Genomic DNA, 25,980 nt, shown 5'->3' with positions numbered 1-25,980 from the left:
GAAGACTTACCTCAATATCCGTTACGTCCTTGCTATAGGCCATGTTTGATGTCGGACTCAATATTTGTTACAGTTGATCGAAAAGTTTCCAAAATATATTTTCTCAAATGCAGGGAATACTCTTAGCGAAAGATGTGGGCTTCTTACCCAGCTTCTTTCCTAAGAATCTATAATAAAATGGTTGGTTTTTGTTTACGTTTTTCCGCGCACTTTGTGCCTGCTAGGTTTTGTTACACACGGTTTCGTTAATTGTACAGTCGTTGTTGGTTCTTTTCATCTTCACAATGCATGCGTACGTTCCCTACGTGATCAGCAGTACAGTACGCATTATATAGGACATATTGTCCGCGGCGGTTACGAAAGAATAGTAGAGGTGTGTAGGTAGGAGGTGCTGTATTATGATTGGCTGGAAACATCTGACGATTCAGTGTAATATAAAGATATCAACTAGTAGAGTGTGTTTTGCATTCGTATATAATAAACATAAGCACGATGCTGTCATAAGGGTTGATCAAAAAAGGTCACGATTGTGAACTTGAAAGTTTTGTTATAGTTTATTACTCACTTCTATTGTTATAGAGAACTGCTCTTTTCGTGAGCAGTACGTACTCTACACGCAGCTATAGTGTTTGAGTTTCCAACCCCAAAACGAATTTCTAGTGTCGCCATTTCCAGGCGCGAATCCGGGTTGCATCTCCTCGCCCCGCCCCATTTCAACCCCACAAAAATGTAGATATTAGTACAAATTTGCGTATATTCCTGATAATAGACCAAATTCCTAGCCTAAGTAGGCCCCAGAATGAACCATTTCATCTATATATTTTCTGGGTTACCGATAGGCCGCTTACCCCCTCATGGCGTCCGCTTCAACGACCACAGGGCCACGCCCCTCCATTTTACATCCGCCCCTGATATCCAGTGGAATAATCAATGATACCCTGCCCACTGTTTACGATCTATTAGGCCCTCGGTAATAGCTCCATGGTCCTACACAATCGCAGAGGCATCATTATTTCGATGTAGGTGTGGCCTACATGTTAACACAGATTATTAGTTTACAGTTTTAGGAAAGTGCTCCAATGATATCACTACGCAATATATATATATATATATATATATATATATATATATATATATATATGCATTTCCAGGTGGCCTCAGATGCAATTTGGTGCAATATAGCACACTTCAACTCCCACTCCATTTTGTAAAGAATTTTGCATTTTCACCTGGCCTTAAATGCAATTTGGTGCTCCAAATGAGATTTTTTTCTCATTTGGAAATGAAAAAGGGGTTTTCTGACTTGCGGAGCGGGGGGGGGGGGCGGAATGATACTTCCGCCCCCCCCATATTTTTCACTGGGGGGCTGGCGCCCCCCAGCCCCCGGTTCCTACGACCTTGGGCATACTTCAGTAGTACTATTGACGGGAGGTGTAAACATGCAGAGGGAGCACGCTGCCATACATTAAGGAATGAGTAGGAATTGTATTGAGTGTCTGCAAGTTGAAATCAATTCCAGACGCTTGTTGAGCGTTGCCTGACCAGGTGTACACACTTAATACGTTTTCCTTCACCTCCCATCAAAAGTACCGAAGTATTCCTCTTTTCTAGGCCTACATTCTGTGTAGTCTTTACAGAAACCGATCCTCGTGGTTTACTCCAATATACTTGTCGAGTCCTCGGGCTAAACCATACAAGGCATGCAGGCAACATATAGGCTAAAGTATATACCCAATCCAACAAGCCCAATACAAAAACCACGTTCCAGTATAGCTATGATGAGCGTTGAAGGAGGCGGCAACCAGGATTGGAAAACTTTTCCCCACAGCACTCCACGCTTAATTAGAAGTTATTGACAAATCGACCTTAAGGTTAAAGAGACGCAAACGTAGGCGCTTTAATGCGCTGGAAGCCCTGTTTTGAAAATGAAAGTAAGGCCTAACCAACCAGCCTACATAATTTGCACGAAGTTTTCAATTAATTTTTTTTTTTGCAGCCATAGAACAGGATATAAGAACTCGGAGGGCGGACTCATAATACCGCTAACACAAAGGCGATGTGAGGCCACGGGGGCTGTCCGCCATTACCAAACCGGGCAAGGCGTAACACTGCAGTATGCGCGTATGTTTGTTCAAGCCGCTGTATGACCTAAGCTAGCTTAAACAAGACTTTGTAATTACTTATCACGTATTTTTCCCTAAAAAAAGCCAAAATAAGTAGGAGTTTCACTGCCCACCCTAAGAGTCACCGCCGAGCGCGAAAAATATGCCATATAAACATTAATTAACACCAATTTCGACCGAAAAACAGTATTTTCCCTTGATTAGGGGAAGAAAACGTTTATTATTTTCTTCGATCAGTCGTCCCATTCAGTCCCGAAAATGTTTTATGAGGGTGGGGGTGGTTTGCCATCTAGATTGGATGTCAGGAAAAATATCCTAAGATCCTTACTTATGAAAGGAAAAACCACTTCCTTTCTGTCTCCGGTTAGTGTAACCGAATGCGAGGCAGGATTTTGCCATTTTGCTGCGAACGACCGAATTCACGACAATTTGGTAAGTTGGTAGTAACATTACTGTGTTGAAGGTAAACAGTGAGCAGACGACATTCACATCTTGCGCAATTTGCCCGGTGTTTTTAATTGCGCCGAAATCTCCATGCCAATTTGCGCAGTCCGCCATCCAGTTATATATGATCTACGGTTTCAGCACAATCTGCAAACGAGGGCGCTTTTCATTAGCGAGGGCGTTTCAGTTCAGTTCTCGGCCCTTTGGCTAAGATCATGTGTAGTATCTATTCCCTTTCGAGGAGAATGGTGATGCACACCTGACGATGATCACACAGTCACAGTCCCGATGCAAGGGGACTGGGATTGAGAGCGGACCAGTCGTTCGGTAGTTTGGTTTTCGTGCCCAGGTTCTTTCCTGGGCGACTTTTCCTTAAAAAAAAGTTATGACGTTAAAGAAACACTTCGCTCGTTAGGATCAAGTATATTGGAATTTATGTATTGTATAACCCTTGACTTGGCACTTTTAGATAATTAGCCACCTCTCAATTCCTGCATATGGCACTATCGGGCTTTCTCTCATCATGAGAGGAATTCGTTGGAATTCAAAATTTCGGTGGTTATTCTGAGAGATCTTTTAAGAACTGTAATGAACAGTGTTTATGACAATGGAACCTGATAATGATCATCTGAGTTTTAAAACTATAGTCCTCTAATAGTTTAAGTAAGATATAAAGTATCTTTTGTCACCGTACACTATACAGTATATACGCATAATACAATGTGAGAACGAGCTCACATCACTATAGCTGCTGTATATATTTCATAGAATGTTACATATCCATTGAAATCATGCAGCAAATAAGTAAAGCATTTTTTTTTATTACATAACATTGGTTGCATATACGTCAGATTACAGGTATTCGTGGTTGGAGTCGCGATCATTTCTTCAATTAAGCTTCCTTAATGATATAAACACAAATATCAAAGAAGGTGGGCAAGACTCCTCCCCGTAGACAAGGGCGGCGGAAGCACTTTTAATCTGGGGGCACCAACGTCGAAGGGCACTTTGCAGAAATTCGATTGGACTGATGCAGCCTGATATTTAGTACCATTTATAGGCCTAACTCTTATTCTATTATCTTATTTGCGTATACACATCACTCCATCAACGCCACCCCCCCCCCACTCCAGTGGCGGAGCTAGAGGTATTGGTCAGGGGGCGAGAATGGTCTGTAGGGGCGCTTTCGACACTATCTAAGCGGAGCGCCACCACAGGTTGGCGCGGAGCGTTCAGACATTTTTTGAGTAAAGGTACTCCCTAGATCGCCGGAAATGACCCTTTCCGGGCCTTGCTAAGTTGCAGATAATGTGACAAATGTCAATAGGTAGATGAGAGCGAAATAAAAAAGTCAATAATCGCGAATAAGTAAAAAGTGGTAAAAAGCTGAAAAGGGCGCCAGCAGTCCATTTGAGTCCGTCGGGGGGGGGGGGGTGGGGCATCCCCCCTGACTGTATGGACGCTCCGCCACTGCCCCCCTCAAGGAAACAATGCATACTAGCACTGCAATATCTAATGTGCAAATTGGGAAACAAGGAACAAGTTTTCTTTCGAGACAAAATGAGGTGAAATCATTATAAAGTCCAAGTCCCTGCACACGCGATCGATACATGCATGAAAGCAAATGAAATATGTCAAAATACGAAAGGATGGGGTAGGTTATGGGAAATTAAAACCATAATCATTATTCATAGTAGGCTATCAATGGCTTCTCCTTATTACAAAGTCACAATGTTATATAGCAATACATTTTTGGAAATGCATTAGGATTTTTGTGGCGAATTGAATATGCATAATGGCACTCACCAGCATGTCAGAAGCCTTGTGGTAGTAAACATAGGCGTAGGAGCCGGGGGGGGGGGGCTGCAGCCCCCCAACCAATAATTTTTTGAAAATTCGGGCAATATGCTGAGAATTTTTCGGGCACCTACTGAAAGAAAAATAATTTGCTATGGGTTTTTCAATGGTTAAACTGATATTATTATCATCATTATTATTGTAACGACTTTCCCAATAATTATACCCAATATGGAAGTGTAATAACACGGCAAATGATTGTATGTTATTGGCATGCGATGTAATAACCGATGCATGCCTATATGATATGCACATTAACATGTTGAGCGCGCGCTTAGCGCGCGACAAATTTTGGGAATATTTTCGGGCAAGTCGTTACAGCCCCCCAAATCAAATTGGGCTCCTACGCCTATGCTAGTAAACATTTAAAACTTACCGAAATATTTCATTCGACGTGGGTTTCGCTTTGTAAACTCTTTTATATGTAGAACATTTTTAGCTCATACCAGCATGCTGGTGTGAGCTATGTGCGGCGTCTATCACTCTATCCGTCAACAATTGGTAAAACCGCTTCCACTCGCACAGTGTTTGATGGAATTTCATGAAACTTGGACACAAGGACCATTGGGTATAGGGCCATCAGAGATGGTCCAAAATTTGGGGTCAAAGGTCACCTGTGGGCCGTAATGGGCCATTTTGTGGAAATACGCAAAATGCTTCTTCTCCTACAGATTCCATGGTACAATGTTGAGGGGTTTGTCACGATAGTACTATGGTAGTTTTACCTTCAGGGTGTTCATGAATTTGAGATCAAAGATCAACTAGGGGTCTTTTGTGGCCCGGGCCGCGGCCCTATATTTTCAAATTGCTCCTGTTCGTACAGTGTATGGCCAATTATAATGAAACTTGGTCACAATGTTCCTCGGGATGAGACTTACGAGGGGTGTTCGGAAAATTGAGGTCAAAGGTCATTTAGGGGGTCATCGGGGGTCATTCTTTGTAATATTTTCAAATATCTCAATCTCCTCAAGATTTTGATGGATCATATTCAAAGTTGACCTGATGATTGTTGGATTGTGTATGAATAAGGTGATGCCTAAAAATTTTTGGTCAAAAGTTAATTAATTACAATTAATCCCCATTGTTTAAAAAAATCTGAGCCTTCACTTTTGCCAGAGCTCCTTTAATTTGTCTCCCAGTGTCTGCAGTGTTTGTTTACATTTGTGGTTAAGCTCTGCAGAGGCTGTTAGTGGAATTAAAGCAGGACTGGGAGTTGTTATTAACTGTTGAACTGTAAGCATGAGAGCCCTATAGCCAATCAGCACTTGCCGATTCTCAGAAGTCTTTGAGCCTGAGGTATGTAGGCAGCTTGTGAAATTATGTCTTGTAGGGAGTGCTTCTTATGGTAGAGGGGAGAAAGTTTAATAGGGTAGGTCAGTGGTATTGTTTGAGAGAGTGGGTAAAATAGGATTTAAAGGGGAAAATAGGAATTATAGCCAGTGGTGCGGCCAGGATTCTGCTAACGGAGGGGGGGGGGGGTATCCCTCACAGGCCCAAAATTGGTTTTGTGGGCCCTACATTTTTCAGCTCGAAAAGGTATGAGCTTCTGCACCATTGGTGCTCTAGTTATGTAGAAAAAGGGCACATTTTTATCCCGAGGAAAAGTGGGGGGGGGGCACGTGCCCCCTGTGCCCCCCGGTTCCGCCGCCCCTGCCCGTAGACCCCTTTCCCCGGGTCACAGCATTATTTATTGTAATCGGGTCGTCAGGATGATAACATTGACAATTGGGGTCACTGAGCAAGAAAGTTTAAATACCGGACAAGTAGACTTTTTTTATGTAATGAACGCCATACGTTTTCATGGTAACACATACAAGGGCGGCGGAAGCACTTTTAATTCGGGGGGGGGGGGCACCGACATCAAAGGGCACTTTGCAGAAATTCGATTGGACTGATGCAGCCTTATATTTAGTACCCTGTATAACTCTTATTGTATTATCTTATTTGCGTATACACATCACTCCATCAACGCCCCCCCCCCCCCCCCTCAAGGAAAATATGCATACTAGCACTGCAATATCCAATGTGCAAATTGGGAAACAAGGAACAAGTTTTCTTTTGAGACAAAATGAGGTGAAATCATGCTAGTTGCTCATGTAGGAATCTTCCGAATTAGAGTTTATTTCTTGTTAATATCTTAACAAATTTTTTCCATTCGAAATAGCTTTGAGTTTGACCCACAGAAATTCATTAAAAGTCAGGGGCGTAGCCAGAATTTGCAAAGTTGTATGCACGACTATGTGATCGGAGCGCCACCATCGGTTGGCGCCGAGCGTACAAGAAAATTTTTGGTTTTACAAACCCCTCAGATGACCGGAAACGACCCTTCCCGAGTGTTCATTCTGGTTCCCTGGCCTCTTGCTAACTTGAGACACCTCAATTTTTATGTAGAAAGGGCACATTTTTAACCTGAGGAGTGCGGGGGGCACGTGCCCCCTGTGCCCCCCCCCCGGTTCCGCCGCCCTTGAACACATATAGCCTACTAACATTCCTGCTGGGAGTTTAATATCAATTCAATCTTTCTATATTTTGAAGGGTCCATTTGATGATTCCGAGAGGTCTTAAACAGCACATGGGTAAATTTGAGATACGTTACTTGATTGGCCTCCACAAAAGTTTTGGTGGTCCCGACATCGGATTAAAAGAGGGCCCAAGTGTATATCTAGATGAATGTTCAATTGACCCTATACAGCTAAATATTCACGGGCACTATAGGTGTACTGATGGTAAGTTTAATATCGAACTACGGCTGGCGGCCGCCTTCGGTGGATGAGTGGTTCCTGTTTCGTTGCATTGCTTGTTAAACTTCTCCCCTGGGCCCGGGCGGCCGCACCAGATTAGTTACTTCACTGTTAACTATTGATGGTAAACAGACTTTTTGTACGAACGAAGCGTGGAACTTTATAAAGTTGAGGGCGGCATTTGATTTCTTCGACAATCTATTACAATCTGCCATAATCGTTATTTCCGGGATTTGGTACTGAATTCTGTACTTGTTGGTAATGCTCGCATCCTTCGATTGTAGTGTTCAGGCTACTCAAGCCTAGTGTGTACGCCTCGGTTGCAGTACAGCAACGATGATGGGCATTTATTTATCGGTACCCCTTAAAAATAAACTTTATACCTGTTAATGGTGCCGAGGAGTATTTATTGAAGCTATTATTAGGCCAATGAATAAACAACGTACACCTATTATTTCTTTGTGTGGTGTTGTAAAGGGGTGAACACACCGCAGATCACCTAGTTCCCTTAATCCGCGCCAGGGAGGTGTACTTTTCCCCTCCCATCATTTTCACCTCTCCCATCATTTTCTCCTTCACACAAACATGAAAAAAAAAATTGCACATTATTTCAGGGGAAGAAGCTTCCATACTGCCCTTAACAGAGAACGGATTCAACCATCCCTCGGCCAACCCTAGCTATTCCTTTATATAATCTTCGATGCGACCTGGTTAGTTTTCTTTTCTCCTTGTGAGCTCACAAAACTGGAACACGATTATCACCTCCTCTCGTTTACGGCGTTCTTCGGTTTAATTTGACAATCGTCGTCGCATCATTTGTCTGTCGTCTGCTCACTCACTTACACAGTTTGCGTATGAAACTTACAAATTGAGTGCCTGTGCGTGTACGTGATAGCATTGCAGTTGTCCATTAATTTTAACTTCGGCTATCTTGCACGACGCATCTGTTCCATTCATAACGGGAGTTTGAGCCATCTTTCCTCGTCGATAAATTAATTTGAGGATACCAGCAGGGACTTATATTGAGATTCCACCATGCCTGTTCAAGAAATTGCAGATCACGTAAGTAATAATAACGTTCTTGTGATTATCAGTTTGTAAATTGTGTTGGCCTATACTTGGACAGACTTACATATGTGCACTGTGAGTGCGAGTGTAACTTAGTGTAGGCCACACCGTGTTCAAACAGATCTGAACGCCAAATTAGAATAAGAAAGTACTGTCTTTGACTGTTGTTCAGTTGTAATTTTGTACAAGTGAATTTACGTTGATAACTGGCAGATTACGATCACGACAGACTGTCAGTCCAATTTCAATTCTTTTGTCGTGTTTTTAGGTTTTCCAGTTGATAATCCTGTATTTGAAGTAGCTATCAAAATTACCAGTCAAACTCAGTTCTTTCTTATAATTGAATACTGTACTCAGAAAACTGAATGTTAGCTTGAAGTTGGACCTCAGAAATACTGTATGATGATTTCAGCCTTACATGAAAAGGAAACTTCCTCATCTTTGTATGTACCTTCTTTGAATAGCTTCTTAACATTATAGGTAACATCAAAAGTGAATAGAGATGGATCTCTCCTGTACCTTACAATTTAAAATTTATAGTTAACACTGATTAATATAGTTATAGTATATAATATAGTCATAATATTCTTAGGCCAAAGGAAAAATGAATCTATGTCAAGTAGGGGGTATGGTGACATATTTTTCCATGGGGCCAAACCTGGCTCTCAATGCCACTGTCACCTCTAAATTTAAGAGCACTAAATGTAAGTACTGTAGTTTCATCAGTGGCTATAATTTGAAAGGGGTTGTGATCTTCCCATTAATATTGTAAACATATCACAACTTGAAATTTGTGAATCGAACATAAGAACAGTGATCCAACTGGTAGCTTCATTTACTGTACTTGTCCTGTTGAGATCGACATTCATTTCAGTTGAATCAATGCATTACACAATACACAGTGACATCATGCATGATCTCCAAGTGATTTTTTTTCCTTTTTGAAATTGACATTGGTATGTATAACCTTGAAATAAAGTCATTTGTATGATAGCAATGTAACTTTATGTTGGCAAGTTACTGTATCATCATGGGTAATCAAAATAAAACAGTGAGTTCAGTAGTTGATTGGACCCAATTGAATCAGTAGAAATGAATGGGAAACAGAGGCTGCTTGATGGGTTGTTCATGTATGATTTCCCTTCCCTGCCCTGCCCTTCCCTTCCCTTCCCTTCACTTCCCTTCCCTTCCCTTCTCTCTCTGTCTCTTTTGATGATCTAGTCAGGAATAAAAAAAAATACAGAAGAGAAGATACAAGGATGCATGGGATAATTTATTTGCCATTGACAATCTCTACCTCTTTTACCACAGAACATTTTCTACTTTTGTTCAGTGTGCAGTAGGCCTGTGCGAAAATCTTGTGAAAGAACTAGTTTATAGATCAGTGTAGTTTTCATACAGGTGTAGTACTTACTATTGTAAGCTGTAGTTGCTGTGTGGTGTATCCTTGTAGCAACAGTATCACTAAAAACAGTAGGAAATACTGAGCTTCCTGAAAGGAATTCCATGTTTGCACATTTATACATGCTTAAATTGCCATGCATGGTGATTGTAAATTTGGGGTCAAGTTGGTCATCACTTTCAAAGCAATGACAACCATGACATCTAGAGGTCAATTCACTAGTTCAAGGGATAATTGTTTGCACTAGTTGAATATTGGGTGTTAAAGGTTACTGCTGTAGTTTATTTTCTGATATGCCATGTACAGTACTCCCCCATATTCTTCATTCCTTAATAAATTTGTTTCACACTGTCCACTAGTTGGTAAGTGCTGACATATAGGAGAGCTACAGTATGGTGTCTAGAGCCATTTGTTCCAGAGGAGACCACTTGTTTATGTAGGGTTTAATCTAAGGTGACCATATTTTTTCCAATAAATGGGAAGAGGAGTGGGGGGGGGACAAGATGTTGACCTTGACCATTAAATTTGACATTAGAAGTTATGACCTGAAAGTTTGTATGTTTAAAGGGAGGTTGAAATTTTGAGGGTCTTTGAGTGTTTGGTGGTTTTCCCTGTACAATATGTTCCAAGGATAATGTTCAAATACTCATCTTTAGAACACCTCATCTCGAAACAGGTGCTTTTGCCAAAGGTATAGAAATACACAACCAAAAACAACTTGGAAAGCAGCTTGGAATCTCTTTAATTATTGCATAGTCCATGTGAAATGCAACCGGTGAAATTATTCAATGATCTGAAATGCCTTTATCTGTGAGTTATGAATGTATTTTTGAAAACGATAAAGGTTTACACGGAAGAAGTTTCTACGTTCTGAAGGCCAAACATGTGTTAAGTTGTAATCATTTGGACCAATTGATATATTTGGGGATACGCCCAGGCAGCTCATAGAAACCTGAGACATGTTAAATCTATGTACAGTACAAGAGATGTGGGGACTTTCCCCAGATATCCCGGATGTCTGGTCACCTTAGTTTTAATCAATCACCAAAAATGTCAGTCCATGAGGAATGAAGCTGGATACCTTTCATATTCCACAACTTTTGGCCTTAGAGATTACATAGGGAATTCAAAGGAAAGTTCCGTATAAATGTGGCCTATTCTTCCACTGCCCTCATAAGTTTAACCTGCCCTCTTAAGTCTGATCAAATAATTTCATATTATCTAGCAACTAGTACAGTTTTCTTTTTTAAGTGAAGTAAGCTGGACAAAATGAATCATTGTCATATCAAATTCGGATTGCATATTAATAAATACCCCCAAATAGGTAAGATGATCAATTGGTATCATACCCATCACAGTGGAGCTAGTGAAATAAAACCAATATAGTGGTACTGTAGGCCGATATACTGTAATCCACCCGAAGGAGAGGTCTAAGTACTATCCCAAATCCTGATGTTCTTATCACCAAACCTACACATCTATGTATTATAATTATATTATAATTAAAAGACGTTGGCCTAATAGGATCACCATAAGTTTTCTTACTACTTTTCTAAGCAGTGCTTTGGGATAATCCTTAGCCACATTGTTTGAAATGCACTTTTTCTATGCGGACTGTCCTGGACTTTTTCATGCTTATGGTACTGTACCACAAGTTCTACGATCCCATATGTAGTAGATAAAATTAAAAATTAAATTCAAACTGACTGATATAATTTAATTCTCCTCCATGCAGTCAACTTTCATGAAAATACTAGAAGATGCTGGTGACAAGCTTGTCATTGTGGACTTTTATGCAACTTGGTGTGGACCATGCAAACAAATTGCAGCACCTTTCAAGGTGAGATACGTATGCATAAATGAGTACTGTACATGCTGTAGTTTATATACTGGCGATATATTACAGTATATGAGAGTACTAACGCCCTTTTTTTCCCCAAAAGTAACTTTTTTCTTCTGCAATTTTGTGAAGTGTTGATCTGATTAGCACGTTAACAACTGAAGCTGTGAAGGACACTGTCTGATTTTGACACAGACTATACAGCAATTGTAGCTTCAGAAACTGCTTTATTAGCTTAAGTTCACCGCAGAAGAAGCTTTGGAGACCAATCTATCATCCACAGAGCTAATTAGTTGATGCATTTCCATAAAGGTTTGGAGAATGAGAGCAACAGAAGCGATCAGTTAGACCTGAATTATAATTTATGAGTTACCTTGTTAGCCTCAATTGACAGCTATACAGTACAGTACAATACTGCATTGATATATGTAGAACCATGGAATGTAACTTCATCAAAAATATAGAATGGTGGGTCTCATTAAATGTTCATCACTGAAGCTGTTATCCCTGCACTTCATCTTCATTGTTGTTTATCATGGTATTGTGCAGGTTTAGGACAGTTTGTATGCATCATTATGTTCTCATGGTCCATTCATATCCTGAAAACATTCTTACACAAAAACTTCAATAATACATGATTAATTCACAGTGCATGCCAACAAAATTTAAACTATTCTAGCTGATTTTGCGTAAATACTGTAACTGTCTAGTTTGCATTTTTAGCCTGATTTTTATTTTTTTTATATATCTCCAAACCATAATTGATATTTATTAGTCCTGTCATTGTTTTTTAATCCATTTTATGGGTAAGCTACTAAAAGCTGTCTTAATTCTATTTAAATTTTTCATGATAGAAACTTGCAGAGGACCCAAACTATGCTCATATAGTATTTGCCAAACTAGATGTGGATGCCAATGGGGTGAGATACAGACTTTATACTTTACAGAGCTATATTTTGTGTTTCATATCAGATTTAATATTATTTTTTTCGTCTTGACCTTTATATTATTGTAAAGCCGCAAGCGTATTCTAGTTTGTGTTAACATATTGTTTACTTATTGTTATTATGACGTCACACATGGCTCGCGTTTTGGTGGTTTGCTCTGTGGTGTGGCCGGCTATGAATCGCGCGCTATTAGAAGCGTATACAGATGTTTTGTTTTAAATGATTCGGTTTGTGGGGTTGGAAGACAGCGAAACTGGTTAAAATTGGTTGAGTGCCCATTTGCATGTGCTCATCTGCATATCAGGTTGGCACTCAACCAATGAAGAGTTGGTTGAGGGGTTAGCTATAAGTTTGGACCAATCAGGTTCAAGGGCAGAGCGTGTGCCCTGTGCATCGCGTCGTAATTTGTTATTTTAGAATCAGGGGTTTAAGTGTCTCTTAAAGACATATAGGGGAGTTTAAGTTTATCTCCCGAAGCCTACAGACGTATAACAGTGGGCTCCTTAGTTTATATTTATGATCAGCATTTATGCCTACAGTTGCATTTTAATTATTCCAAGTTATAGTTATATTCAGAGTTTATAAAAAGGAACTTATCATCAAATATCCGCTTTTGGAGATTATTTATTAAGACTTTCCTGTTCACGCTCGGTTCAACGTTATTAGTGTAAGGCCCGGCTTACCGTTACCTGGAACTATCAAAATAAGCCTTACATGATCTCTCCTTCAGGGAAAGCAGCTTATTAAATGTGAACATTTGTCTATATATATGCACAGTTAAGCTGTACACATGTACTTGTAAATAAACTGAGAATAAATCCTTGAGTCCTAACATAGATGTAAATTTCACAAAGTTGCTGTCAAACTTTGTTGTTTGGGGACTTTGGTGTTGACCTATAGTCAAGTGGGGTAAAAAAAAACAATTTACCTAAAGTTTGCTCTAAAAATTGATGAGTAAGAGGTATTGTTTCGGTTCCAATGTTCAAGTGTGTGGAGTGGGATTCTCTTAAAGAGAATCTAACAAAAATAACTTTTTGTAAATGGAAAGTGTCGTTTTTTGCGAAAAATGTTGTTTTTTTTACCCCCAAAATTTGCTTAATTCGGGGTAAAAAAAAGCAATGCCGGGTAAAAAAAAACAATGCTAGAAAACAGCTATTTTCTTCATGAATGTATCTTAAAATCATGTTTGCATATAATTACATCTAAGTATGAGCTACTACCTTTACATGAAAAAGGAAAAAAAATTGTGAAATTGTCTTAATTCGTAATTATGGATGGCTCGTGTCATATGTCATGCTCAGCCATATTCATACTGTACAGTGTGTATATGATGCTACACAAATGTGGTGTAATATAGTAGAAACATTAGAGTTGAGCCAATTTCAGTTACTTTTGCCCAATTATTTAACATGTTTGACACATGAAAGACATGAGAACTATTTGCCTAACCTCTAAAATCAACATTATGGAAAAATTTATCCATTCAGGCAAAATAGGGAGTACATTGGAGCCGGAAAGTACTTGTTTTTTTTTACCCCATTCGCATCATTTTTTGGGGGTAAAAAAAAACAAGGCCCCCCCATGAAGCGTGAATGAAGTTGGAGTAATTCTACCATGGGGGAGTGTAATATCACTAACTGCTATGCTGTAACTGCTGGAATAATCTCCACATCATATAAGCTGGGTATGCAGGAGAAAGTTTCGGATATGTGGTACAAACTTCAAATTTTGCTCGTTTAGCATTCGCTTGATTCGATGAAGCAGTGATTGGCAGCGAAGTGACATAGAGTTCCAGAAATTATATAATAATAAACTACACATATAGGACTATCACCCAAAATAAATTGGAACTTTGGCTAAATATTCCCCTTCTATAAAAAGGGGTTGTTTTTTTTTACCCCAACTACCCCCTTGTTTTTTTTTACCCCAACTGACTATATATCTTGAAAGCCGATGAATGTATAGTTAATGGCAGATTTAGCATTTACATACATGTCTGTAATTACTGTACTCGTAGAAAAACCCAGTTATGTATGTATGTATATGTATATGTGATCTTCCCGCAAGCAGGAACTCGCGAAAGAAGCCATGAAGGCTTATAGACTCGCAAGCTGACCGAAGCCAATCTCTCGGCACACATCCATTTAACGTCCATGTCAGGAAGTTGTTATTGAACAACACCCTTGCCTGCTTAAGTTTACAACTTGGTAACTTTGTTATTTGGCCTTGATATGTTTAATATTGAGAGCAGCTGCTTATCATTATTAGATAAACAGTTTAATTATTAAGATTTAAATAAAATGTGCATAATATAGTAATCTCTGGGCTTGTTCTAGGCTGCCTTTGCTCAGTATTGGTGTTTTGCATATACTGTAAGGTAATAACCGACTGGTTTTATCCTTTGTTGTTTGTCTGGGTAATCTTTCGCCCTGATATATCATTTCACATACTGTCCATTTAATGAATTTTCCAAATCAATTGATTGAGTTATTGCCTCTGATGTGATCACAATTATTTGGTATCTTGTTTCTTGGTTTGTTATTCAACCTATTTACCGATCGATATCTAACGTTAGTGTCTGTGGCATGCGCTCCTGACCTTCAACAGACTTTTGCCTAACATTTGGCCAAGGATTGCTGTCAATGTCACATGTTATGGATGTTAGGTCCGGGTCAAGCGTGTCATTAACGTTAGGCTAAATCATGGGTCTTATCGTTGTTGCTTCCTACAAACTTACTTTGTGAATCACTGAAAATCCTTGTAAAAACAGACTTCATTGTGCTAAACTTGATGTCTGTGCAGGCCGTCAACACCATCTGACGATACCCAGATTTGTTTTATTTAATAGCTTGAATGCCAGCACTGCATCGGAAGCATCATGTCACGCTTTTTCATCTATTGGTTTATAGCAGCTCAAACTGCACAATGTGGGTCGCTATGGTGTTGTACTTGCCTTGTCTGTAAAATTTGAATTCTTTATATATGCTTAATTCACACTGTCTAATGCATCCTTTTTGAATATCAAATCCAATTCTTGTAGGAGTGTCTCTATGCCTGTTTTATAGTATAGTTTCCCTGCTTTTAGCTTCAAGGCAGTTTCTCTAGCATTCCCTGTGATTGACAGTGCGATTGCTATGGCTAGCTTTTGTGGTTCTTAATCTGTTATGAGCTGCCACATTTTTACTTTGTTTTTCCATGTTTCATACATGACCTGTTTGCCTAGCTTCGGCAAGACTTTGTAGAATTATTGTGCCATATTATTTCGGCTGTACCTCGCTCTGGTACAGTACCATGTAAGGACTCACTTTTGTCATCTCTTTGATCTACTAACCCTGTGTTGTATTCGCTCGACAATATCAGACTATGATCCTTCTTATACACAGCTGTAGGAAAGCACTATGTTTCCTGAACAGGAAATCCCTTAGGCTTAACGCATGGATTGCTAGTGATCCCATGAGATGCCAAACATAACAAAATAATGTTCAATGGAAAGCCAAGCCCAAGTCTTTCTCTTTCAATTTCCTTCATGATAGTCTGCAGTTTATCGTTTGTTGGTAATTATTGTACTTACATTGGCCAATTAAATATTTAAGTATTCGTTCAGTTGCTCAATTGGTACGTAGAGAACAATTTGCCTTAAAGTGACTACTATCTAACAGGACTAGTGTGTAGTTTATGTACAGTATATACCATACCATACCTTACCAATGCATTACCAATGTTATCAGTACTGAATACTAAGGACGGACCATGGAGCTACATAAATAAATACATTTTAACAAGTTGGAATCTAAACTAAACCTTGAGTAGTATGTATGTGTTACACCGGTGGCACCGTTTTTGGCAAGCCATATGTGCAGTAATTTGATAAACCAAGTTTATCGCAGTTAAAGTCTGTTTTTCACGATAAACTCTGTTTATCGAGCGAAAAGCAGGGTTGCCTCGATAAACTATAGGATAATAGGGGATAAACCAAGTTTATCAAATGGGAACTATATATCTGTTTTGATCGATAAACTAAGTTTAACGATAATCTCTGTTTATCGATAAACTGATTTTATCGATAAACTCAGTTTATTGCTCGATAAACCAAGTTTATCGAATTGGATATGGCACGCCACATGTGCAATAATTGGATTAACCAAGTTTATTGCCGTTAACTCTGTTTTTCGATCAATAAACTCAGTTTATCGATAGCTCAGTTTATCGCTCGATAAACCAAGTTTATTGCCGTTAAATGTGCTTTTCGCTCGATAAACTGAGTTTATCGCGAAAAACATGATTATCCAGTCGATAAACTCAGTTTATCGAACGAAAAACAGAGTTATGGGCAATAAACTCGGTTTATCAAATTATTGCACATGTGGCTTGCCATAACCGTTGCTTTTTAGTGTTGAATATTCGTTACTTAACTCACATCTAGGCATGCTCTAGCTTTTATAATGAGAACTGTTTTTTTTCAAAAATAGTTTCAAAATTTTACTGTGTTTATGACATTGGCATCTATAGTTTAACAGCTATCACTGTCATTTTCAGTCATTAAATGACATTTTTCATCCATGAACAACACGGGTGGTACATTGAACATAATGAAAAACATAGGATCAAACATTATCTTCTGTTTTTTTTGTCTTTTCAGTTTGCACGTAATCACTTTTTAGTATTGCTTGAGATCAATACACTTGTGTCAACTACTGATGGTACACTAAATAGCCAATTGGACATCTTTACTTATCATCAAATCATTAGTGAAACATAAACCTAGCCATTGTGAAGCACCTAAAGAATGAATTAAATGGAAAACAAAATTGTTATGTAGTTCAGTAACGTGTATGGCTACAGTAATAATGTATGTAGTCTGTAGGTAACTTACTCTCAAGTCTGTCTGTGACTTCTGCATATCAAATTAAAGAAAGCTATAAGATGTAATCAATCAAAAATGACACTCGATGATGCTGAATCATTCACACTAGACCATTAACAGTATACAGTACACATAACATAATTATACATCTTTTTATAATGTGTATAGCACGGTTAACCTTCTGAATTGTGTATGTCTATATAGTAGATGATCTGGATAAATGTCTTTTGGCATAATGTTCAGTAAATTTAAGTTTGTCTGGTTCATCTTTATATTTTTGGAGACATACATGTATAAATTCTTATACCCATGGTGAGGCAGCTTCCATATGAAATTCTAAATCTGTTACTGCATGTTAAATTATCCATCATTAAGATCTCAGTAAATTCTTCAAAGAGTCTCCTTAAATAATGAGCAACCATACACTAAAGATGAGATATCACAGAGCTCTGTGAATTCAACTGACATCCAAGTCCTCTTTATTTTATCTCCATACGGTAGCTAGTAAGCAGAGCCTTGAGTAATAAACTCTCTTACACATCACTTCATCTTTATTTCAGTTTAATTTATTCCCAGTTTTCTGATATGTTCTATAACCACATTGATCAACACAACGTTCATGCTCGTCAAATTGCATCCAGACCTCACCCCGCTGTCTGATCATTGCTTACTGTAGATGTAGGTTTTCCTGAGCACTGCTAAGTGAGCAAGTATAGACTCCTTCACACATATATACAATTTTCTTAAGAGGTTGCTTCACAGCAGGTTGATTATCGATCTACTGTAAGTTGAGATATATTTCAAGTAAACTATCTATATTTCAGGGTTTTAAGGTAGGAAAGTGTTTACATATGTGATATGTTTAAAGCAAGGTCACCTTCGATGAGTAGTTTATTTGCTTTGCACAGTTGTTTTCATTTTGCAATTAAATTTTTTTTTTTTTTTTTTAAATTTATCCATGTGGTAATTGTAGCCAGCAGTAACCCAGCATATACAGGTACTGGTTTATGTGATCTTGTATAGAGGGATTTGATAACGATATACTGTAGTAGCAAACCATGTTTAATTAAATCAGCGTACATCTGATAAATGTATATAATCCAAAATATCAACTTGCAACTTTAAAAATGTTTTGGCTTATATAATCTTCAGAACTGGGTGATTTAGTGCATAAATCATATTAGAGGTCAATCATGGGATGCAATTGACTTTCTGTTTCAAATAGCAAAATTAGAGTATATTGTATGTTAAATTATAACTCCCATGACTACAACTTAAAAGTTAGGATCGTTCGGGCAGATCTAATACACAGTCTTTCTGCATGAAAGACCTATCATTCATCCAGCCAAATATATAAAGTAACTACTGTACCTGTATTTTAGTCCTTAACTACATACATGTACAGTTTACAGTCTGTGCTGTGTAACATCAGTAGCATGAATTCAGGTACCTGTACAGTACTGTAATACTGTAGTTTCTAAATATATACTTAGCAAGTCTCTACAGTATGTTGATATTGTCTGAAGTTTATTTATTGTACAGTATATGATGTGCCAAATAATCCCAAACTTTGCATCCATAAATGATCTCATGTACTTCAGGAATCATTTTGAAATTAATTTAACTGTGCATAGTTCTTTGCCAGTCTCCATTTAAGTGAAATGATGTCACACAAGAAGCTAAAGATATACAGTACATTACACATGTCAGGTTTTTTCGTATGGTAATTTCTTTATGTTAGACTGGATTTGGTGATATTTCCATATAACAAATGCATATGCATGATAGAATAGTTCCATTTCATACATAATGAAGGAAAATCAATTTTTTTAGAGAAAAAAACCAAAGTGTTATATGTTTTCAAATCATGTGGTTATATAAATGTTAAAAAGTGTCCAAAGAAATGCTGAGAAATGAAAAGGAATCATTAACAACACTTCTTCTTTAGGTGAAAAATATCTAGGAGGCTGTTTAAGGTTGATCAATTTGACTGTTGTATTGTGATTAATACCTACAGGGTTTGCAGGATTACAAAGGGGTTGAATGATTAGTGTTCTGTGTCAAATCTCCCAGATAATTAGTGGACAGTATTATTGGTATCATTTAACGATGCCAGTAGGGAATTGGTAGAAATGGTTAAGAACCAGTTTATACAGTACTGTTTTTGTAGTATATACTGTACAGTTGTATATTGTTGTTGTATTCTAAACTAGCAATTTGTGTTAACAATGGTACATGCCCTGTGATCATCAATTTTCATCTGTGCATGATTACGATATGCCACATTGCACAGAGGCAAAGATAATAACTTCTTGGTGTAAGATGATTGTGAAGTTTTGAGTGAAAATAATCTCTGAACTGTCTATTATCAACAGACAGTGATTGATAGCAGTTTAAAACCATTCTGCATGAAACTCACAATACCATTTTATATGCAAAAGCCATCTGTCATGCTAGTGATAGGCCTAGTGTTTATTAATTATTTCACAATGCTATAGTACTCTATATTATAGGTTAGTTTGACTGGAGAGCTAGTACAGTGTGTTTGTATCTAACACAAGCCCAATCTATATGCTTCTGTTGTAAATGGAACAAAATTCTAGCAATTAACCTTTTAAATTAATGTACAGCGTGATCTATGAAACGACATCAATTTTCTTGAGTAAATTGAAATATGAATATTTACTACAGTACATCACACAATGTAAGCAGTAATGTGTTGAGCAGGCCTTATCATGATATATTATGGTAGAATCAGAAATGAAAGGAATAAAAAATGGAAAAAAGTAAAGAACAGACACTTCAACTGCACAGCCTGTCATGATTCAAGACATTTCACAATTTGAAATGAGAGATCCCCTCAGAAGTCGTGTGCTATGCACTATTACAGACTTACTTGTATTTTTTACTGCGGTATATTCTTCTAATATCAATGGTGGGATGAACAGTTATTATTGCTAGCAACTTTCAAAGTATTATAAAAAAATCAGTGTATCATCCTGTCAGGATACTGATCAAATTCTCTGAACATATTAAAAAGTGTTATAAGTACTTATGGCTTGGACATGGTGTCAGTAGCAGTAAGAAGTATATAACCATTTACATTGCCAGAGCTGTGTGTGATGATTCTTCTGTAACCATTTGCTTTTTCTCACTGTCAAACATTGCATCCCTTTAAAGATGTACTCAGATCTCATGCTTGTAAATTTTCTGTCTGTTATCTCCAGGAGACAGCTGAAGCTTGTGGGATCAACTGTATGCCAACATTTCAATTCTTTCATAAGACAAAAAAGGTAGGTTTTTGCATTTAAAAAAAAAATTCATGGTTATATTTTTAAAAATGATTATTGAAAGTACTGTTAATGGTTGTATGAATGTAATCATATGCTGTAATTTATTGATAGACAGCAAAATTTAGGATGGTTTGTTTACTCACAGTGTCTATGTTACGGAAACGACATGTAAATAATTTGTATTCCGGTAGAAAGAGTTTCCAAGGGAGTTAACGCATAAAAGAAAAGATGGACGAGGTTTCGTGTGGTATATTGAATAATAATATTTCTATATTCTACAAATATTATGGATAATAAAGGTGAATGGTACAAGGAAGTGAATAACAAAAGGTACAGTTAATTTAAGGCAGGTTATTTAAATAAATAACTTATCTATAAAGACTGGGTCTGAAGTCGATGAACTCGATGGTGTCGTAGAGCTTAGCCTTTGCGATGATCTGAGATAAAGAGTGCTTCATCAAAAGGCGCGGCACGGAATTAATAAATGATTAAAAGTTCATCCAAGGACAGTTGTACTAGTTATAACAGGATCCACTTCAATTCACTGGATGGAAGTCAGATCATATGGTATGGAAAAAGGAAAGTCCATTCTGGAGTAGAAGTGATTTGGTAATTAGATGAAATGAAAGTCACTAAACACTTGAATATCCTTCAGTCAAAACTTGAAGAGATGCACAGAACGTAGTAAGAATATGAAAATAAGAGGTAATCCAATGTTACGGCAAAATCATAAAGAACTGTATTATTGGAATGGGGTGAGAGGCGATGGTTCCCATACAACCGTGTATAAATTGGTATTAGGACGCGGTACTAGCGTGGACTGTTACGAGGGCGATGACGTAGAGATGACGTCATCATTAAATGTAGCATTGTGATATATGCAAGAGGTAAAGCATGCCCATGATAACAGTCTACTTCAGCATTGAGGCGTATCATTGGCAGTTTAATGAATGTGTCACTGGTTTGAATCCTGCTGTTCTAGTCAAACATCTCCTTGTTCTTTCAAAATCCCATGCATGCTGTTAGTTTAACAGCAGTAAATGTACAAATAGCCAAATTTCGCTTTCAAATTCCTTCCTTGACACCTTGAAATCAGGTGCAATGAGAAGTAAGTCTGTGCCTTTCTGAATGGTAAAGACATGGCTAGCTTGAGATCACCACCAACCTTACATTAACAGAGCAGAGCTGCAGGACCTGTAATCCTGATGTTACTGGATTGAATCGAGCAAACAATTTCTTTGCTCTTGCAAAGTTTACTTGGGATGCATGACAGTGGTGCATTGAAAAGGTGTTTATAGGTAGCACATACATGCTTTTTTCCTTTATGTTTTTTATTTTTACAGTTAATTACTCTGATCAATCTATCAATCTGGAGAGGTCAGTCTGTCACATGTTGAGCAAGAATAAGAGCCTGTAAAATTTCTTTGTTTCTATATGAATTATTTATATGTTTTCTACATTTTTTTACAAATTTCTGTTTTTACAACAGGTTGGAGAGTTTTCTGGTGCCAGCAAGACTAAGTTGGTGGAACTACTCGACAACATATCAGAAAAGATTAAGAACAAGTAAAAGCCTTGTGAGTGTATCTGGTTCTCTCTAGTGATAGTTACAGTACAGTTGTAGATCCTAATTCCATATAAGGTGACTGTGTCAAATTGGAAATTTGTGCAGTATAAAAGCACAGCCAAAAAAACTTGGCTGCAGATTTACAACCACACTTCTGCCCAGATTGTCAGTTAAACACTTCTGAATGGACAACCTTCGTTCTGGGCTTTCATTCGTATACATGTTGAACTGAACCAGGAGTGTGAGCTTACATTCTTTATCATCGTATCAAACATTTAAATGTATCTTACTACTTCCTGTAAATCTAGTATGTAAATGGACATATTTTTTTTGTGTGAAATCTCAAAAGTGAGAATCCAGGTGCTATTTCTGCACACTCCAAGAATGACCTGTAGTCCTTAACATTTCTAACCGCTACATTGACTAGTACTGTAATTGCAATGTTCTTTACTTTTGAATCATAAAACTGATTGACTTATTAATCTGCTGTTACGACAAGATCCTGTGACTGCCAACTTAAAATAGTGCTGCTTAATTTACCATGGTATGGACGACTGTATCTCTTGATATAATCTGTATGGTTGGGAAACTGAACTTAAACCATTCATTTTGTAACACAACCTGGTAAATCATTGGTGCATAAAATTGATAATTAATACGTCACATGATTTATACCTGTTCTGTGATCTGGTGTGAATATAAGTCACTGTTTAATGTCTGTACATTTTATTCAGAGTGCACAATGTCTAGAACATTGGTAAAATAAAAGGAAGATTTACTATGAGGCAGTATTATAGTTACAGTAGCTAAAATTTATATAAGTCCATAATATTTGTAAAAGTTTTCTAATATCATTCATGCAATAATCGTAATACCACTATATTAAGTGGGAAACCCTGCACCTTTTTATTTACTTTCCCTTGAATGTGTTATTCCTTCAGTAATTGTTAATACTAACTTACTCAGCCAGAACTCTTGTCTTGAAATTCATTGCAATACAATAAACACATGTATGGTATAGGCGATAGTTTGAATACCATATAACATCATATTTTGAAATTGCAATTGGCTATAAAATTCCTGAAGGGCATCAAGTCCTTAACATAGGGCACATTTGTTTCCAATTAATGTACTCTTTATTCCTCCTTTACCCTCTCATACATTATTGTTTTACATGTTAAAACATGTTTCTTGCCTATCACAGTGCAGTAAGTAGAATTTAATACTTTAGTTCATATAACCATAAAAATGTAGATGTAACTCTTCTGAATTTCGTCTTTATGTATCATCTTTGTTTGAATTTTATCTTTATTATCTTCATCAGCATTGCACCACAATATGCCAAAAAAAAATAGAAAATTTTTGGTCACTCATGATATTCAAATTTAAAGGGGATTTTATAATGCTTTAATTTTCCAGGACCTGATATTTGATAGGCTTACAGCAGACATGTGATTATTCATATTCATACTTGTATTCTAGCATGGTTGCCTGTACATGTGCTTACCTTTACAGATTTGTACTAGAGCTTGCTGTGTGCATTTTCTGTTTACAGGTACTAGCGCTAGTAATCACGCTAGAGCCTTGCACTGGTAGCAAGGGGAACTCTCCTTGTACTCTAATTCATGCTGTTACAAGTTCTACAACAAATATATATATATATATATATATATATATACAGGGTTGTCACCAGACCATTTTTAGAGCCGTGTAATTTGTGACAGTGATCCGCGTCCTGGGGGAGGGGTATAAAGGGAGGGGGTGTCCCCCTCCCCTTTTGAAAAATTTTCAAATCCTGATGGTGCCTACATGCAAAATGGTGGCATTTAGAAAGGGTTTTGATCCTCAAAATTCTCCTGAGATACCTTTGTTTTTTCATTACAGATAAGCTGCGTTTTGCACTGAATCCCTCTAATCTTTACCAAGTTACTTATTAGCGGTACTGTAGGCTAATTTGTGCCGGGTGGTAAGGCTGAAATTGACCTTGAGTACCGGGCGGAAATTTTGAGAGCTGGGTAGCACCGCCCGGCGCCGCCCGGAGTGGTGACAACCCTGTATATATATATATATATATATATATATATATATATTATAAATCATTGCCTAATGGGGTTGATTTACAGAGTAAACTAATATCCCGGATGTGACTTGAAAGTTTGGATGCTTCATCACACTTACCTATAATACCCAACAAATATCTAACAACCAGACCTTTCACAAAATTCAATAACATTGCTACTACATTATCATTGCATTTTAATAAAATAGTGACTTTTCGTTGTCATGGCTCAAAATATATAAAACAGAGAAGCCAAAAACATACACATAAAATACTTGTACACACAATTTCATTACTAAAAATGAAAATTTGTGTAGTCTTGCTTGCCATAGATTTAGTGCTTATTTCATCATACTTCTGATTTATATAACATTGCCATCAAAATTATGATTACCAATGGACTTTGCTTTTGTGAATAAAACAGCAATGTCCGTGGAGCAGGCAAATTACTATACTTGACTTGAAATTTAGCAATTCATCAGTCTGTGTGTGGGAGGAACAAAATTAGATCAAATATCTGCTGTCTGTGTGGCATTCCCATTACTTGACTCAAGTGGCACCTCAGCATTTAAATACAACCACAGTTTTATTAGACTTGGTGTTTTACACTGATATTTTCTGCATAGTCATTGCTGAGCAGAGTGAACGATATATCTGTTATGTGTTGAAGGAGCTTCTTGAGGTTGTTCAGTATTTTTCCTAAAGTTACTGAATATTACTCAAAATAAGATTGCATTTTATCACACTAAGCTATAGGCACTCTCCTACATCTTTCTCACAAAAAAATGGATCAAATAAAGATTTTGACAGCTTGTCGTAAACACAGTTAAAATCATTATGGAAATGTCAATAAAAAATAACCCCAAAAATCAAATGGACTTCAATTAACTCCTGCACCGCTTGATCAAACTTGTTTACTAATTGTTTTTAAGTGTCGAAAGGTTGAGTTTGACTGTTGAGGTTGGTATCACATTGGTTATTCCTATCAATGAAATAATAATGCATTAGTAGTGGGACTGTTGATCTTAATGATGCAATGAGTACCATCAATGCTTTCATTCTTGATTGAATGTTAAAATTACTTTTATTCACACAACTATTCAACTTAATAACCTAGCTTGCACAGTAACTTTCATTACTGTGTTCAATGACACTTTAATCCTGTGTGAAAATCCCTCAATGAGTCAAGTTCCGATGGGGCTCATTGTCAAGTTTGTTTGCAATTTTGAAAGTGATTTGGTATAACAGTCCATATTTTCTTCATTCAGTACAACTCACTCGTGACTAATGCATATATCACCCATTACTTTGAGAAAAATTGAAGCAAATGTTCTACATACTGTACATTTCACTATAAAGTTTTAAATATCAAAGTTGTTACGTTTGAGTGTGTATTTAATGTAATTTTGTTCTTTCTTCTTTATAGTCAATTAATTGATTGTTTTTATGCCTTGATGCTGACTCCTTCTTTCATGATGTATGTACTGTTGAGAGCTCAAAATATAGATGGATATTTCATATACTCAGCTTTGTACATGAGTCTTTTCATTTTAACTAGCTGTTTATGCAATCCAGACTATGAACAGGAACCCATTGATTATCTCTGATGTGTTTAATTGTGGGAATTACTAGTTTCAATTTATTTTTTTTTTTTCAATTAATATACTATCTGATGTTTGACACTTCACTTTTGAACTACTTTGCTTTCACCTAATCAGTGCCATTGCATATGTTGCATACAGTATATACTTCACGTTAGCATAAAATGAATAAAG

The 25,980-nt window shown here is 37.4% G+C and overlaps 2 protein-coding genes across 2 annotated transcripts in view; one reads left to right on the top strand and one right to left on the bottom strand.

The window, feature by feature from the left end:
- Positions 1-316, bottom strand: part of LOC139976002 (dihydropyrimidine dehydrogenase [NADP(+)]-like) — a 44,010-nt gene extending 43,694 nt beyond the window's left edge. Inside the window, exon 1 of the mRNA XM_071984373.1 lies at positions 11-316. Coding sequence (XP_071840474.1) covers positions 11-43 — 33 coding nt within the window. The 5' untranslated portion in view covers positions 44-316. The remainder of the gene's footprint in view (positions 1-10) is intronic.
- Positions 317-7,542: 7,226 nt separating this feature from the next.
- On the top strand, positions 7,543-25,727 carry LOC139976210 (thioredoxin-like). Its single transcript, XM_071984737.1, has 5 exons — positions 7,543-8,227; positions 11,371-11,475; positions 12,330-12,395; positions 20,514-20,579; positions 22,069-25,727. Exons 1-5 carry the CDS (start codon positions 8,201-8,203, stop codon positions 22,147-22,149), a joined length of 345 nt encoding a protein of 114 aa, XP_071840838.1. The 5' UTR covers positions 7,543-8,200; the 3' UTR covers positions 22,150-25,727.
- The last annotated feature ends 253 nt before the right edge of the window (positions 25,728-25,980 follow it).

The sequence above is a fragment of the Apostichopus japonicus genome, chromosome 2 (genome assembly GCF_037975245.1).
Source record: "Apostichopus japonicus isolate 1M-3 chromosome 2, ASM3797524v1, whole genome shotgun sequence".
Classification (NCBI taxonomy): domain Eukaryota; kingdom Metazoa; phylum Echinodermata; class Holothuroidea; order Aspidochirotida; family Stichopodidae; genus Apostichopus; species Apostichopus japonicus.
The sequence above is the reverse complement of the archived record's forward strand: the minus strand, read 5'-3'. Positions and strand labels throughout refer to the sequence as shown.

Coding starts and splice junctions, on each gene's coding strand:
- LOC139976210 (XM_071984737.1), top strand. CDS start 8,201: ATGCCTGTTCAAGAAATTGCAGATCAC. Junction 11,476..12,329: donor AAATTGCAGCACCTTTCAAG/GTGAGATACGTA, acceptor TTTTCATGATAG/AAACTTGCAGAGGACCCAAA. Junction 12,396..20,513: donor TAGATGTGGATGCCAATGGG/GTGAGATACAGA, acceptor TGTTATCTCCAG/GAGACAGCTGAAGCTTGTGG.